The sequence below is a fragment of the Balaenoptera acutorostrata genome, chromosome 1 (assembly GCF_949987535.1).
Source record: "Balaenoptera acutorostrata chromosome 1, mBalAcu1.1, whole genome shotgun sequence".
Lineage (NCBI taxonomy): Eukaryota > Metazoa > Chordata > Mammalia > Artiodactyla > Balaenopteridae > Balaenoptera > Balaenoptera acutorostrata.
In genome coordinates, this window is record NC_080064.1 from 58,565,917 (window position 1) to 58,582,919 (window position 17,003).

At 40.8% G+C, this 17,003-nt stretch overlaps 1 protein-coding gene across 1 annotated transcript in view; it reads left to right on the forward strand.

Moving 5' to 3' along the window:
• Window positions 1-17,003, forward strand: part of IL12RB2 (interleukin 12 receptor subunit beta 2) — a 78,404-nt gene that overhangs the window by 35,342 nt on the left and 26,059 nt on the right. The window contains exon 9 of the mRNA XM_057539862.1: window positions 8,475-8,694. Within this exon, the coding sequence (XP_057395845.1) occupies window positions 8,475-8,694 (220 nt within the window). The remainder of the gene's footprint in view (window positions 1-8,474; window positions 8,695-17,003) is intronic.

Sequence of the window (17,003 nt, forward strand, 5' to 3'; positions counted from 1 at the left end):
TGTGGTGCTTGTGCTGGAAGCCTTTCCTGGGCGGAAATCCTGCCCTCTGGAAGCACCCCTCTCCCACTCATCTGCCTGGGGATTCCTCTTGCTCCCCCTTAGGCAGGCTTGGGAGCCTCAGGCAGGGGGCTGTGCTATGAAACAAGGAACTCATCTAAACCCCAGGCTAGAAAGAAACACTGTAGCCAGATCAAGTGCTTTGTGGTGGGGCCTCAGTCAGAGGCTTTCCCACACTGGGGAAAGGAAGCAAAGACATGCGTGTGGTGGGTGATTTTTCTTTTTTCACTTTGATCAATACTGGGAAACCAGATAAGGGGGACACCCCGCCACTGCAAAGGGGAATTTGGGGCTTTGGCACCAAAGGAAGCCCCAAGTAAAACCCCATCAGCCTGTGAACAGAACACGTTCTGAACAGAGAGAACACGTTTCTCTTGCAGATAGGGAAAAGTGAGATGACCTTTCGTTTTTGTAGGATGTTTACACTAGGGGAGAACAGCTTGGTGCTGAATGGGTACAGTCCCGGTGCGTGTGGAGGGAGTTGAAGATGTGTGAAGGTGCGTGTCTGGAGTGGTGTGTGTGCATGTGTGTTGTATACGTGAGTGAGTGCACATGTGTGTGAATGCGTGTGAGTTTTGTATGCGTGGGAGGGAGGTGAGTGGGTGTGTACATGTGAGTACGTGTGTGAGTGCACGGGCATGTATGTTGTGCATGTATGTGAGTGTCTTCGTATAATAAAATACCATAGACTGGGGGCTTATAAATAACAGAGATCAATTTCTCACAGTTCTGGAGGCTGGAAGTCTGAGATCCAGCTGCCAGCATGGTTGGGTGAGGTCCCCCTTCTGTGTCGCAGACTTCCGTTGTATCCTCACGTGGTGGAAGGGGCTAGACGGCATTCTGGGGTCTCTTAGGGAGTGCTGATCCCACCCATGGGGGCTCCACCCTCACGGCCTAATCAACTCGCAGAGGCCCCACCTCCTGACACCATCACATTAGGTGTTAAATTCCAACATGCGAATCACCCTCCGTAGTGAGTGAATGTGAAGGTGTGAGTGTGTGGGATACATGTGGGTATGAGTGTGGGTGTATATGTGTGGGTGTGTGAGTGTGAATGTGTATGAATGTATCTATATGCGTGTGTATTTATGAAGGTGGATGTGGGAATATGTTGAGGGTAAAGGAGACCTTTGATGTTTTGGTTCCCACATAGTTACTCATGTTCCCACACCTTGGTTTCTCAAAAAAACTCCATTTCCTCAAAAATATCCTGTACTATTTTTTGCCATCATTGCTTTTAAAAAATTTTTTATTTTTAAATTTTTGGCCACACCACGTAGCTTGCAGGATCTTAGTTCCCCAACCAGGGATCGAACCTGTGCCCCTGGCAGTGCAAGTGCAGGGTCCTAACCACTGGACTGCCAGGGAGGTCCCCATAGTTGCTTTTAAGAGAAAAAACACTTTCTATGTTGAAGCCAAAAAGTAGAACCTAATCTATGAATCAAGCAAAAACACCTGGGTGTTGTTAAAACAGTAAATGCAATAACAGGTAGAAACTGTTGCTGTGTTACCAACAGCCCCAGTGTTGGGTTAGAGCCCTTTAAGGGGGGGGGGGGGGTGGGGAGGAGTGTCACCGATTCTTTCCCTCAGATTCCCTCTATCATCTCCTTCTGCACAAACTTTCATACCATTTCCTTTGCTTTGACAAAGCATTTCAATCCGTGATTCCAGCACACTTTTCCTTCAGTTAATACAGCTTCTATCCTTTAAGAAGGAAGTCACCTCGAATATATATGGGGATGACATATGAAAAGATATGACGGTGGGTTAAAGCCACATTAACCTTTCCAATTTCCTCTGTAAATTTCTTCAGCGTCCTCTCACTGTCTCGATCATAGCAAGTCACAAACTTTCTGGTGGTTTGGGCCATGGGTCTGGAAGAGAAATACCGTGTGCAGATGGAGCTGAATTCACTCCTTCATTCACTCACTCATTCATTTATTCATTCAAGCAAACAAATACATTAAAACCCCTCTTTAGGCCTAGAGCCCGTGCTGCATGTGGGGATATGGAAGTGAACAAGCCAGGTCCCGGCTCCATGTTCTTGAGTTCACAGTCCAGCAGGAGGACAGAAATAGCAAGGGGATGGTGAGGGCCCTCAGGTGTTAAGGAGGGGTTCAAGGTTCGGCTGGGGGGGATGATGGCTAGGCAGGGGGAGGGGTGAGGAGTCAGAGAGGACCTTTCAGAATGTAGTACTGCAGATTTCAGCATCTTCCATTCTCTATGCAGCTGACTAACTTTGTGAACCATAGAACAAAGTGGAGCTCAGGCAATGAGCGAGTCACTGCAGTTAAGAGATGGAACATCAGGAGGACAGAGGGGATAGGAGAGTCTACACATCGAAAGATAGGCCTGGCGGTCAGAATCCCATGGGAGTTTCTGCTTTTTTAGTTTCTTAATTGGTTGGAAGGATTTCCAGGTGTGGGTAAAGTGAGTCCACAGTCGAGTTGCTGAGGGTTAAATAGGGTGAAGTTTTTGTTTGTTTGCTTGTTTGTTTAAACTGAATTTTAAGGATAAAATCTTTTGGAATATTTAAAATCTTTAGAAAATATCATGTATAAACTTCCCCTTAAATTGTTAGTATTGATTCTGTCCAGGTGTTATTAAAGTTTTCTGACCCTGAAAAAAAAAAAAAGCAGTTAATACTGGAGCTCCCCAGAAGAACAAGTTAGTCAGGACAAGGGTGGGGGAACATTTGACAGGTGACCCCCTGGGGACACGACTTTGGCTTAAAGGATCACATTAGTGAAGTGCTATTCCATAGAAATATAAAGCAGGCCACAGATGCAAGCCACATGCGTAATTTAAAACTTTCTTGTAGCCATATTTTAGAAAATAAAAAGAAACAGGTGGACAATTCTAATAATATATTTTACTTACAGGTATATCTGGAATGTTATCGTTTCAACATGTAATTGATTTAAAAAATATGAATGAGCTATTTTACACTCTTTTTTTCCTCCTGTGTCTTTGACAACTGGTGTGTCTGCGAAGTGCCAGTATGGCACAGTGGCCAGGGGCTCACCCTCCAGATAGCAGCCCGTCTCGGGTCAGGATAGCCCCATTTTGAAGGCTGCGTAGCTCCCTCCTGTAGTGGACGACAGCGAGTGTCCTGAGCCTTAACAAGCAAGACAGAAGAGAGATAGGGCGACGTCTGGTTCCAAAGGTGGGGAAAAGACTGGGTGTTTTATATTCACTTGTTCAATGAAGTAATTCGTTTGGATAAACAGCTACCCTCAAACCATAGAAGTCAAGAAGAAAGAGAAAAGAGCCAGCCCCATACACCAGTTTACAGCACAGCCTCAGCCTGTTGAGACCAGGAGCGGCTTATTCAGTACATTCACTTGGTCTCTTTCTCCCTGTCTTTGTCTTTGGTGAAAGAAGAATATTCCAACCTGTATCACATTGCACTGAAGGGGTGAAATATGAAAGGGATTCAGTAAAAATAGAAAGTATTATTTGTAACCTGGTTTATAGTGATGGAGGACAAAGGTCTATTGTAAATCCCCAGGGAAGATTGCCTGCCAGGAGCCTGAGGCCCTTATATAATTATAGGAGGTATCCAACCTCAGAATCAATGTTTAAATACAAAAGCAGCAGATGGGAAGATTAGTTTTGCTGCAGTATTCAACTCTCTCTCCTTCCCTTTCCCAACCCTGTCTCATCACAGGCTGGCACAGCATTTCTGGAGATATTTTCAGACAGAACAGGTTGCTTTCCCTTGCTTACTAGTCACACATACTGTACCAGATGCAATGCAGGGAATTTGGGTTGGGTAGCAGAATGTGGTCAGTGACAAAGGTAAGAATAATTAGCAGAGAATTAACAGAAGATAATAGCTTAGCTCATTGAATCCTCCAATAAGCCTATGCTGCATATAGAATTATCCTCATTTTACAGGTGAGGAAATTGAGGCTCAGAGAGGTGAAATAACTTGCCCAAGGTCATGTGGCTGATAGGTGGTGGAGCAGAAAAGCAAAAGATCTTCCCGAATAACAAGAACCAAGTCAGCAGTGTTCCAAAACTAAAAAAAACCCAAAAAAGTCTTAACAGATAAAGCTGTGACTAATAAGTGTTCAAACTGCCCAGCTTTCCAAGGGATCTTGATTACAGACTCTCTTCTCTGATACAGGCTAAGCTCTAACAGTTTTTTAAAAGTTATTATTTGCATCAGGGGAAGTAAAATATTGCTTTATTATAAGTACGGTAGTTTTTTTGAAGTCCTAAGAGGAAATGATTTATCAATTCACAGAAACACCTTTCCTATAATATACTTCAAAACACAAATGGGGCACGCATTCACAAATGCATCAGACTTTTGTCCTTTCTTGGATTACATTCACCAAGTTATTTTTGATGCTGAAAGCCTTTTCAGGCAGCAGAATTCTTATAATGGTTTATGAGGGAGCTGTTCACTCTTTGCTTCTCAGACAAAGCGAAGTCAGAAAGGCTACGTTCACTAAGTTTAGATCATTTTCCACAGGACAGAGCAGAAAGAAGACTGAAGGGAGAGAGGCAGTGGACAGCTTTTCCTTTTTAGTGTATTCTTACCAGTAGGAGAGGGTGACAACAGCAGGACCACTGGCTTGAAACCCACTCTCAGCACTGCCCAAGAAGGGACAAGAAGTACCCTGTCTTTGAGATGCTCCCAGGGACCCCAGACTCCGTCTGGGTATCGCCCTCCTCTCTCACATCCACCAGGGGGCGCACTAAAATCTCACATTACTTTTCTGTAGGGACTTTTTTTTTTTAATTTATGTTTTTAAACATCTTTATTGGAGTATAATTGCTTTACAGTGGTGTGTTAGTTTCTGCTTTATAACAAAGTGAATCAGTTATACATATACATATGTTCCCATATCCCCTCCCTCTTGCATCTCCCTCCCTCCCACCCTCCCTATCCCACCCCTCTAGGTGGTCAAAAAGCACCGAGCTGATCTCCCTGTGCTATGCGGCTGCTTCCCACTAGCTATCTAGTTTACATTTGGTAGTGTATATATGTCCATGCCACTCTCTCACTTCATCCCAGCTTACCTTTCCCCCTCCCCGTGTCCTCAAGTCCGTTCTCTAAGTCTGCGTCTTTATTCCTGTCCTGCCCCTAGGTTCTTCAGAACCTTTTTTTTTTTGTAAAGGTTTTTTTTTTTTAAATTATGTGTAACAGACAAAGTTATTTAAGTCAATAAATTTTTAAGGAATTTCACATGTTCTGATTCTTTCCACTGCCAGTCACCTTAGTTCCTCCAAACTCATAGTCTTCAAGATAAAATAGCCCTTTCAAAAAGAAGTTATCATGTGAGTCAGCCCACAGTTCTTTTAGTTAGGCTTCTTTGATCTCCAGTGAAATATGGACACACTTCAAAATTCCTCACCTGTAACCTTTGGGATCCAATTTCCTCAAGCGATTTACTTTAGGACCATGTTCAGGAGATGGATCTACCTGCAGAACCTTTTTTTTTTTTTTTTTTTTTAGATTTGTAGGGACTTCTTGAGTCAGTTTCTTAACCTCTCTAAGCTTTAGCACCCTCATCAGAATGGGGAGTTATAAGGAATAAATGTGACAATAGATGTAGAGCTCCTGACTCATGGTATGGCCCAATAAATGATAGATTCCCCCTTCTCACCAACCCAAATAAACAAACACTAGAGTAAAAATAAATTTATCTGAGAAGACCCAGCTGGCTCCTCAGGCCAAGGTTTTTTTCGGTTCAGAGCTTCTCTCCTTCTGACTCAGGGCTCGTTGGCTCTGGGAAAAAAGAATTCTGGATCTCCACCCTCCCCAAATTGCTGACCTCATGCCCACTGTTGATGTTCCAGTTGCTTTGCAGCTCTGGGCCAGAAGGGTGAATGGGGATCCAACTATGCAACATGGCGCTCATACTCACCAGTTCGTTGTCTCAGGCTTGCCGATAGAGGGAGCAGTGAGTCAGAGTGGAGGGGTCATGTATCCAGAAGTCAGGAGCCCTGGATTCCACCCTCAGCCCCTCTGTCTGTCCCTTGAGTGGCCTTAAGCAAGTCATCTCTTGTCCCCAGGGCTTAGTTTCCCCATTGATAAAATGAAACACTGAATTAATTGTTAATCTGTAGAATCCCTTCCTGTTCTGGGATGATATTCCATTCCGTCAGGGCCAGGTGTCATCGAGGGGTGATGGATTATATACATGATTTGCAAACTTGATGTTACTGGGTTTTTTTAACCAACCTAATCAAACTCTTTTTAGTTGCTTCAGGAGACTGAGTGCCCCTCCAGCTAAATAACCTGTTTTCCCACTGGCTCATTGAACTCATTGAATCTTTTATTCTATGGACCCTGCTGGACAAGTTAGACCCATTTTCCAGTTTGGTTAAGGAGACCAGTTATCTGAGAGATGTTAACGTTTATCGCCAAACTGGAGCTTGACATTTTATACAAGCATAACTCAAGGGATACCGTATTTATTTGTCTAACTCCTTGGCCCCATCCTCACCTTCTCACTGATATTTTCAACTCAAAAATAATGCAAGGTGGATCCAAGCCCTTCCCTGCCCTCTGGGAACATTTACTCATCTTTCCAACCCACAGGTCTGTTTACTAGATCACTGAGATCAGCTCGATTTCCACAGCGGTCTCTAGGTAGGTTCATTGGATCCAAGAGGACTTTATGTTTCCTCCCTTCTGTCAGCACTCTACACTGCATTGCATGAGATTGCTGAGGTGTCTGTGAAGGACAATGAGCTGGTGGTAATACAGGCTGTTTCCCTATTGTCCCTTGGGTCCCTGGCAAGAATGGGGAGCTTTGTGAGCCCAGTTAACTCTTGGGGAGTGCCTTTGGGTGGGGTGCCTGGGAAGGGGGTGACAGTCCTCCCTCTGGAGCTGCACAAGGGACAGGGAGGGAAGAATGGAGTGAGAGAGAGCTGAGGGAATGGTCTTCCCTAGCCAGCTTTTGCTTTAATTTATCTTGTTTTTTCTCCTATGACAAAGGGCATGTTTATTAATAACAGTTCAGAACATCACAATGTCAAAAGCACTCACTTGTTTTAATCCACACAATGGGCCTATGAGATCAGCTGTGATGGACATTTGCAGTGCTAACTTTCTTGGTTCTTGCCAGGACACAGGATGTCTTCTAGGGAACGGCTGAACATGCACCCAAAAATGCCCCCAACAGCATGGCACTCACCCAGTGTGTTGACCATGGTTTATGATCCAGTCTTGGGCCTTGTGGATCCAGAAAGGTACCTAGGACATGATCTGCATTATTCAAGCTCCTAGAGCCTGAAATATAAAAAGCTGGATGTTCATGCATTAATTTATAGTGAGAATTGCAGCTGTTGGGCCAACCAGAAGGCTTGAGTCAGCAGATAGGAACATCCTCTCCCAGCATGCTAATTATTTCAGAAGCCAAATTATAATCAGAAGGCCAATTTATTCACTTTAAGTGAAAGATACAAATTTTAAGTGAACCAGATGTTCATGTTAGCCCAGCCTCTCCTGACACATAAAGGACGATAAATGACATAGGAAACCAAATTATTAAAAGATTGCTTAGGGAGCAGGGAACCAGAGAAAGGGGCATTTGCCAATCCTAAGGTGTGTCTTTCAGTGGCTTGAGGCCACCCCACACCCCATGGAAGTAAGAGCCTTGTCAAGAAAACTGTGATGCTTAAGTCTGGTGAGCAATGCCTTTCTCTCCCTGCACTAGGCATCGACAGACACTGCCAGCACAGGCCTTGGCAACTCCCCATTTCCAATGCTTCTGTTTCCCATGGTCCTTGTCCAAACAGGGTTACAGTACAAATAATTAGTTTTCTGCTTACTTTCTGGGATTGTTCCCAAGCCATCTCAATTGGAATTCTTGCAGTTCCAAAACTTGTTAGTCACACATTTATAAACAGTGTCTTAGTTTCCTAGCACAGATGGCTAATCCAATTCACTAAGTATGGATTTTACTAGTTTAGCTCTTGAAAAGCTTGTTTTTGATTTCAGGAGCAGCATTGCACTTTCTATATAAAAATACATATGTGTGTGTGTTTCACAAATTTGGAAATGGAGACTCAGAGGGTCTGAATGTCTTGCCCAGGGTCACACAGCTGGTGATTGGTAGAGCTGGAACTCAAACCCAGATCTTCTGAGTTCAGATCCCTCACTTGTTCCATTGAATGTAATTGAGTTTTCTCCTATTAGGAAGTGTCACTTTGAAGCAAGAAAGGAAAATCAATATGTTTTTAAGAATTAGCTTTAAAAAATGTTAACTGATTTTTTTTTCTAAGTGGGGGGGCTGGGTGGAGACATAAAAGTGTGCAGTGGAGGAGATGAGAAGATGTAAATAAAAAGGTCACTCCAATGTAGCCGCCTGCTGCTGGCAGTCATGAGGTCCTAGCATAGAGCATCCAGTGACCTTGTCTGAGAGTACATAGTAAGTAGATGTGTTTTGTTGCAGAATCTGAGTCTATCAGAGGCAAAAGGAAAAATCCTCCACTATCGAGTGACCTTGCAGGAGGTAGCAGGGGGAAAAGCCACACTACAGAACATCACAGAACACACCTCCTGGACCTGGGTCATTCCCAGAACTGGGAACTGGGCTGTGTCTGTGTCTGCAGCTAACTCGAAAGGCAGTTCCCTGCCCACTCATATTAACATAACGGACCTGTGTGGGGCAGGTAAGTACCAAATTTTCTTTAATATTACTTGAAGGAAATTGTTTTACTAATCTCTTATCTCCCTCAGGTCCAGCTCAGGGCCTGGTATGAGTAGCACAGGAGTTTAGAATTTGGAGTCAACAGCCTTCAGAGGCTATCTGAAATTTCCATTTAGCCAGTGAGTGTCCTTGGACAAGTGAATTAACACCTCTGAGCTTCAATTTCCCCCTCTCTAAACTAGGGATTTTATTACCTGAATTGCAGGTCATTGTGAGATTAAATACAGAGACTAATACATAGCAGGTGCTTAATAAATACTAGTTAAGGAAATATTCGTTACATTAAACTGAACACTAATATCTGGCTAATTTTTCCAGAAGCAAGAATAATATGTGTTGTCAAGTTCTAGAAAAAGCGTACCTATAGTCAAAATATGTTTTAAAACCAATAGTATTAAAATGAAATTCTGGCTGTTATGGAACTATAGTACAATTTTGCTATTATACAGCTCTTTATTACACAAATTTGGATATGTATCCAATTATCTACACTGAAAACCTCCCAACTAGCTATACACATTTTATAGTTGCATCCCCTGAAAACTAACTTAGGATATAAGCCCGTAATTCATCAAAAAAAAAAGATATTAAAGCTATTTCTCAAGATCTGTATAATAAAAGTATCTCAAGTCAAGATCATTGGCCTAACTTTTTCAAAAAATGCCTGATAGAATAAAACTCTGTAATTAGATCCTTCCTTAAAATTCAGTGTAACAGTTTATCCACATGTGAGTCTAGCAATTATCATTTTGAAGAAGTTTCTACCAAAAATGATTATCTTACAGACACTGTCGAATCTTGGTTATATGTCATTTCAGTCATACATCTGTAAATGTAGAGGTAATATAGTAGATAAAAATACAAATAAATATTGATATAACCTTGGGTTGGCATGTGAGTTAGGAATCGCTCTTAGGAGTAAGAGTTGCTCTTACCAAAGGCCTGACTACAGTGACTTATTTATTCTCTTGTATAAAAGAAATTTGGAGGTGGACAGCCCAGGGCTAGTGTGACAGCTTCATAACATTGTGAGGACTCCAGGCTCCTTCCTTCTGTACCCGCTGCCAAGTTGACTTCCATCTGCAAGATGGAAGTGGTCCAGGATGGCTGCTGGAGCTCTAGCTGTTTCCTTCTAGGCAACAGAAAAGAAGAAGGGAGAAGCCTCAACTCTCACTCTTGAGAAGTTTTGCCCCAGGTCACACAACTCTTGCAGTCATTGACCCTAACTGGTCACCTGATCACACCCAACTGCAAAGGAGGCTCAGAAATACATTGTTCCCTTGCTAAAGAAGATGAGGAGAGGGTATTTGGTAGGTAACTGGTAATCTCTGCCTCATGTGGGGAAGGCATCTAAGGCAGAAACCTGAAGGAAAAGATGGATTAACTATGGGGAAAAAAAGCTTAAACTTTATGCATAGTAAAGTAAAAAATTTTAAAACACCATAAATAAGGCTTTAAAATGCAAAGAGCAATTTAAGAAAAGTGTATGCTACATTTTTGGCAAAAAGAGGATTGATTATCTATATATATATAAGTTTTCAAATAATAAGAGATCATGGGATATGAACAGGCAACTCAAAACATAAATATAAAATAAAAATAATAATAAAGATATGAAAATGTTTAGCCTAGTTAGCAATCAATGAGATGCAAATTTTGAAAAAACATGAGAAATCAAACAAGACCGAGAAAGAGTAAGTAGAATTAGCATAACCTATATTGGTGAGAGTGTGGGGAAAAGATAACCTTGTATACTGCTGGCAGGTGTGTAAATTGGTACAACTTTCTGAAGATAAAGTTGGCAATTTGTAACACTAACTAACTTTAAATATGAACATATCTTTTGATCAAGAAATTTTGCCATTAGAAATGTGTCCTCGGGACTTCCCTGGTGGCGCAGTGGTTAAGAATCCACACGCCAATGCAGGGGACATGGGTTCGAGCCCTGGTCCGACAAGATCCCACATGCTGCGGAGCAACTAAGCCCGTGCACCACAACTACTGAGCCTGCGTGCCACAACTACTGAACCCCACGTGCCTAGAGCCTGTGCTCCATAACAAGAGAAGCCACCGCAATGAGAAGACCGTGCACCTCAATGAATAGTAGCCCCCGCTCAATGCAACTAGAGAAAGCCCGTGCACAGCAATGAAAACCCAATGCAACAACAACAACAACAAAAGAAATGTATCCTAGCAAATAATAAGGCATGAGCTTAAAAAAATGTCAGCACAAAAATGTTTGTTGAAATGTTTTTGAAATAATGAAACACCTCAAACAGCCTAAATATTTAATAATAGACGATGGATTGGTTAAATAGATCATGACCCTCACCCATCTTAATCCCACTCCAGCATTAAAGTGATATTGTAGCTATGTTTTTATTGGCGTGGAAAGGTGCACATAATAAGTGAAAAAGTAGGCTTTCAAAAGTATACATGGTGTGATGTCATTTAAAATATATATTTACACAAATACACATTTTAGCATAGTAAAAAAAAATCTAGGAGAATGTACATGGAAATATTAACAGAAACCATATCTACAATATGGTATTACAGGTGATTTTTATATTTAAAATTTTTTTCTTCAATGAATAAGTACTATGTATATAATTTTTAAAGGGGATTCTGTTGGGGGGAAATTGAGATCTTACCACTGTTTAGTATCCTGCTCTTGTTAAGATGTAGTATGTCAAAATACGTTACTTCTTTAAACCTCACTGCAGATGGGTCTTGAGGATATAAGCCTCTTGAATTTTCTGGGCCCATTCCAGCTTCTTTATTTAGATTTGGAAACAGCTTCTCAAAATGACACATTCATTATTTTAGAGTTGGCCTCTACATTATTGATTCAACAAAAATTTATTGAGATTACTATATAAGGTAACTGGAATTCAGCAAGAGGTAAAAAATACAGTCATGGTCCTACAGTTATATTTTGATATTTTGTCCAGTGGGAGGGGTAGACATATAAACAAGTAAACTGCAGTACAGGATAAGTGTAATATTAGAGGTGTGCACAGGGCACTCTAGGAACAGAGAAAAGCTGAAGCATGGGCTTGGAGACGAGGCTATGTGTGAACAGAAATGGAGAGACAAGATGGTGTTAGCCAGGCGAAGTAGTGCAGGTGTGCGGGCGTGAGGATTTGCTTTAAAGTGAGATCTGAACAGGCATATAAGTTGAAAAGGAGAAGTGGGGTGGGAAAGAGTTGAAGGTAAAGGGGAAAGGGGATCATTAATGGAATGAAGTTCCTGGGGAGCTGAAAGATGATGGGATCCAATAGCAAAAAAGATGTAAGAGACACACTTCTTCCTCTCAGAATGGAAGGTGTTAAGTAAGGGTGAGGCTCAATAAGGAGGAACGTGGAGGGGTGGTAAAGTAGGATATTGAAACAGTTCTCTAGAACCGAGCTGTGGCTAAGAGGGTCCTAGTCCCAGAAATCTCAAGAGCCTATTGTCTCTCCTAAGGCCACACCTACACCATCCAGTAAGAGTAGTTGTGCACCCCAGCGAGACCTGGAGGACAGATTTGCAAACCACATGGTCCCATTCTGGAGCCCTCTTGTCTTGTGCAAATTCTGCATGATCTGTAGGAATAGTGTACCATGATTTTTGTCTTCCTCTCTTTCAATATATGTTCACACTACTCACATAAATAGCTTTCCTTCTAGGAAGAGAAAAATAATGCCCCAAGAGGCAGAATTACGTTGATTTTGAGAAAGCAGGGACAACTTTGTTGTAAAAGGTATATGCCACAGCATTGCATATCAAGAAGCACTAGAATGATTTTGTTGGTTTATGATGAAAATTGAATGTGTGCTAAACCCACCAGTCAACAAGTAAAACATATTTAATATTTCAGACCAGTCCCTGAGCTCAAGAATTCTTGAAACTATGGCAAGAAACAGAAAGCAGTACAGCCATAAATAGAGGCCCACACAGATGTCAGAGACTGAGGCCCCAGGAGGTGACGTAACTTGGCCAAGATCATATACACAATTAGTGGCAGAGCTGGACTGAAAAACCAAGCCACCTGTCTCTTAGTTGGGCACTTTTTCCAAATACCTTATGACTTCATAACTCTATTTAGAAGTTCTCAGTGAAAATGGAGATGAGAAGTCGAATGATAGAGGCTAAAGGAATAATTTTGGAAGGTGTCAGAGAGGTGAGTTGTTAGCAGAGTTCTAAAGGAGAGAGCATGCCCTGGCTAACATGATGGGGAGGAAATTCAGGCTGGTTCCTGGCAAGTGTGGTGACTCAGAGGCTGGGCAATGCCAGGTTGATTTACTTAGCTAATTGCAAAGAGAGCAGTGGTTAGAAAGGCTCTTTGGCTATTTTAGCCCATCATCTGGCAAAGGGTCTTGCAAACCCTAGTTGCTCAATACATATTACTGAATGAATACATTTTATTCTCTAAAACAAAACAAAACAAAAGCAAACTTGTGACATAGCCAGAAAATAAGATACCAAGGCAAATGAAGATAAAGAACCAGGGCTGGGGAATTCCAGTTCCTGGCAAGGTAGCCAACACACAGGTTCCAGGCTCTCACCACCAAACCCGCCCTGAAGATGCCACAGGAGAGACAGGACAGGATGGCTGAACGCCTGTGGATGGGTAATAGTGATGAAGGGGGAGGGCTGAGGTGGCACTTGCTGGTTGCACTCCTTTTTCTTCCCCTTGTTGCCCCGAGATGTCCATCGCCTGGACATTTTTACTATGGGCAGGAAAGTCTGGAGGGCAGGGCAGAGTAACTGCAAGGAAGCCCTGGAAGCTGACAAAGAGTGCCTGAGATTTTCTTCTGCCACCCACCCCATGGCCTGGCAATTATAGAAGAGAATAATAGCCCCACTCCCCCATGAAGAGCAGTGCCATCCACAGAGACATGGGTAGGTTCTGGAGCTGCCAGGTACAGCTACAGGGAACAGGAGACAGACAGGCAGAGCTTAGGGTGAATCACTACAGGCTCCCTGGCTTTCCTCTCTGAAAAGCTCCTCCACCCCACCTAAACTTACCTGGGGGAGCATGAGCTCTGGCTAAACTTTCACTCCTCCCCCCACAGAAAAATAAAGGCCAAGGCTGCTGATCAATCCAAGAAAATAAAACATGATCCCAAAGGAGAAAATTAGTAGAAATCTGAGGGGCACAAATTCTGAGAAAGAAAGGCAGCAAATGGGACTACCTGTATCATAGGAAGTATAACCAGCACAAGAGAAAGAGCAAGAGTTTAGAATAAGCATAATAAGTATCCTTAGAAAGATAAGAGAGGATGCTAGGAACATAAATCAGAAATAGGTGTTTGTGGAAAAGGCCCAAATAAAGAGATTCAGCATGGAAAGTTCAGTTGTTGACATAATGAACTCACCCAATGGGTTGGATTGCAGAAAGGATTCATCTGAAGATTGAAAGAATATGTGGAAGATTGGATGAGAAACTCTTTGAAAAGTCATCAAAAGGGGAAAAGAATCTGAAAAATGAGAAGACTTAAAACACTGAAAGAATAAAAAGAGAAGTAATGACAACCATCTAAAAGGAGTCCCAATAAGAGAAACAAAGTAAATGAAAGGGAAAAAGTATTCTAAAATATTTATCAAGAATCTTATAGAATGTACTATTCTGATGCAGGATGTCAATACTGGGGGAAGCGATGTGTGTATGGAGGCAGGGGTGTATGGAGGCAGGGGTGTGTGGAAAATCTCTGTGCCTCCCACTCAATTTTGCCATGAACTTAAAACAGCTTTAAAAAATAAAGTCTATTAAAAAAGAAAGAAATAAGAAAAGAAAGGAATATGAGTGCAGAATGATCAAGCAGGTGTTGCTCCCAAAAATACAAAGATGGATCAGTATCAGAAAAATGCATCAATGTAATTCATTACTTTAATACTGAAAGAGAAAAAAAAAGGATATGTTCTTAACAGATGTAGAAAAGTATTCAGTAAAACAAAGTTTTTAGTAAATAAATAGTATTTTATAAAAATCTATTTGAAAGCTATGAATAAAAGAAAACTTTTTAGCTTTGCTAAGACTTTCTACCAAAAATATGCAGCAAGCATCATCGTAATAAAGATATGTAGGAACATTCTCTTTAAAATTACAAGATAAAAGCAAAAAAAAAAGGAATAAGATGCAATTCAAAGATTGAAAAGAGAAGATATTTTAAGTGTACAGCTAATAAGATTATTATGAAATTTTAACAAAGGCAATAGACAAATTATTAGAACTAATTAGAGAGTTCAGCAGGTCTGCCAGAATAAGAATAACACACACAAATTAATACTGGAAAAAGCAGTAGAAAATAAGATGCCATTTAAGTAGCAAACTAATAGTATAAAGTGTCTAGAAATTAACCTAAAAAAGAATGCATTAAAACTTTAAGGAGGAATTTTTGAAACTCCATTAAAAGATATAAAAGGAGACCTAAATAATTTCAAATAGACAGCATACTTATAAATGGGACAATTTAACATTGTCTAAATTGAGCTATAAATTTAATATAATTCCAATAAAAGTACCAGCTGAAATTTTTGAGGACTCTGATAAACTGATTCTAAAAGCTATACAGAAGAATAAAGTTTCTTGAATACCCAAGACCACTTTGAAAAAAGAAGAGCAAAATGAGGAGGGACTTTACCCACCAAATAGCCAGGTGTCACAGAGCCTCGTAATGTAACCAGTGTGTTCTGGTGAAGAAGCTGACCTAGACACAAACCCATGAATGTGTGGAACTTGGTGTGGGACAGGGATGAAACCCCATTTGGAAAAATTGACTCACTGTGTGGAAAAAATAATAAAGTTTATTCCCTTAAAAAAAAATACCATTTAGCTAGATTTGAATTAAAAACCTGAATGTGAAAGGTAAAAACAAAAGCCAATGGGCGGAAATGTAGTTTAGTATCTTTGTGACCCCAGAATGGAAGGATTTCATAAACAAGACTCAAAATACACAAACTGTGGATAAATTTACCCACATCAAAGTATGTATGTGCAACAAACACATCAGAGATTGAAAGACTGGAGTGAGATATATTTAGTGTTGAAAACTAACAAGTGATTAATATCTAGAATATAAAAGCTATTTCTGCAAATCAGGAAGAAGACAGGAAACACAACAGAAAAAAATGAGTGAAGTATGAGAAGGGGAAAGTCAGACAGTTAGTAATATGGGAAGAAAAGCTCAGCCTCATAAGAAATCAGAAAATAAAAATAAAACCACAATTAAATACCACCTTACATGTACCAGATTGGCAAAATGAGAAAGTCAGAAAATACCAAGTGTTGGTGGGGAAATGAGAATTTCTTATGCTTTTCTTGTTGGAGTGTCAAATGATTGACTATTTTAGAGATCGACCTGGCTGTATTTAGTGAAATAGGTGAATTTAGTATATAATCAAGAAGTTCTATGCATTTAGAGAGAGAGAGAGAGAGTCTTTTTTTTTTCTTTAATTGGAGTATAAAATAAATGCAGAGGAAATAGGCAAACTACCTGAAAAAGAATTCAGAGTAATGATAGTAAAGATGATCCAAAATCTTGGAAATAGAATAGAGACAATACAAGAAACATTTAACAAGGACCTAGAAGAACTAAAGAGCAAACAAACAGTAATGAACAACACAATAATTAAAATTAAAAACACTCTAGAAGGAATCAATAGCAGAATAACTGAGGCAGAAGAACAGATAAGTGAGCTGGAAGATAGAATGGTGGAAATAACTGCCGCAGAGCAGAATAAAGAAAAAAGAATGAAAAGAATGGAGGACAGTCTCAGAGACCGCTGGGGCAATACTAAGCACACCAATATTCGAATAACAGGCATCCCAGAAGACAAAGAAAAAAAGAAAGGTCTGAGAAAATATTTGAAGAGATTATAGTTGAAAACTTCACCAACATGGGAAAGGAAATAGTCCATCAAGTCCAGGAAGCGCAGAGAGTCCCATACAGGATAAACCCAGGGAGAAACATGCTGAGACACATATTAATCAAACTAACAAAAATTAAACACAAAGAAAACATATTAAAAGCAGCAAGGGAAAAGCAACAAGTAACATACAAGGGAATCCCCATAAGGTTAACAGCTGATCTTTCAACAGACGTTCTACAGGCCAGAAGGAAGTGACAAAATATATTTAAAGTGATGAAAGGGAAAAACCTACAACCAAGATTACTCTACCCAGCAAGGATGTCATTTAGATTCGACAGAGAAATCAAAAGCTTTACAGACAAGCAAAAGTTAAGAGAATTCAGCACCACCAAACCAACTTTACAACAAATGCTA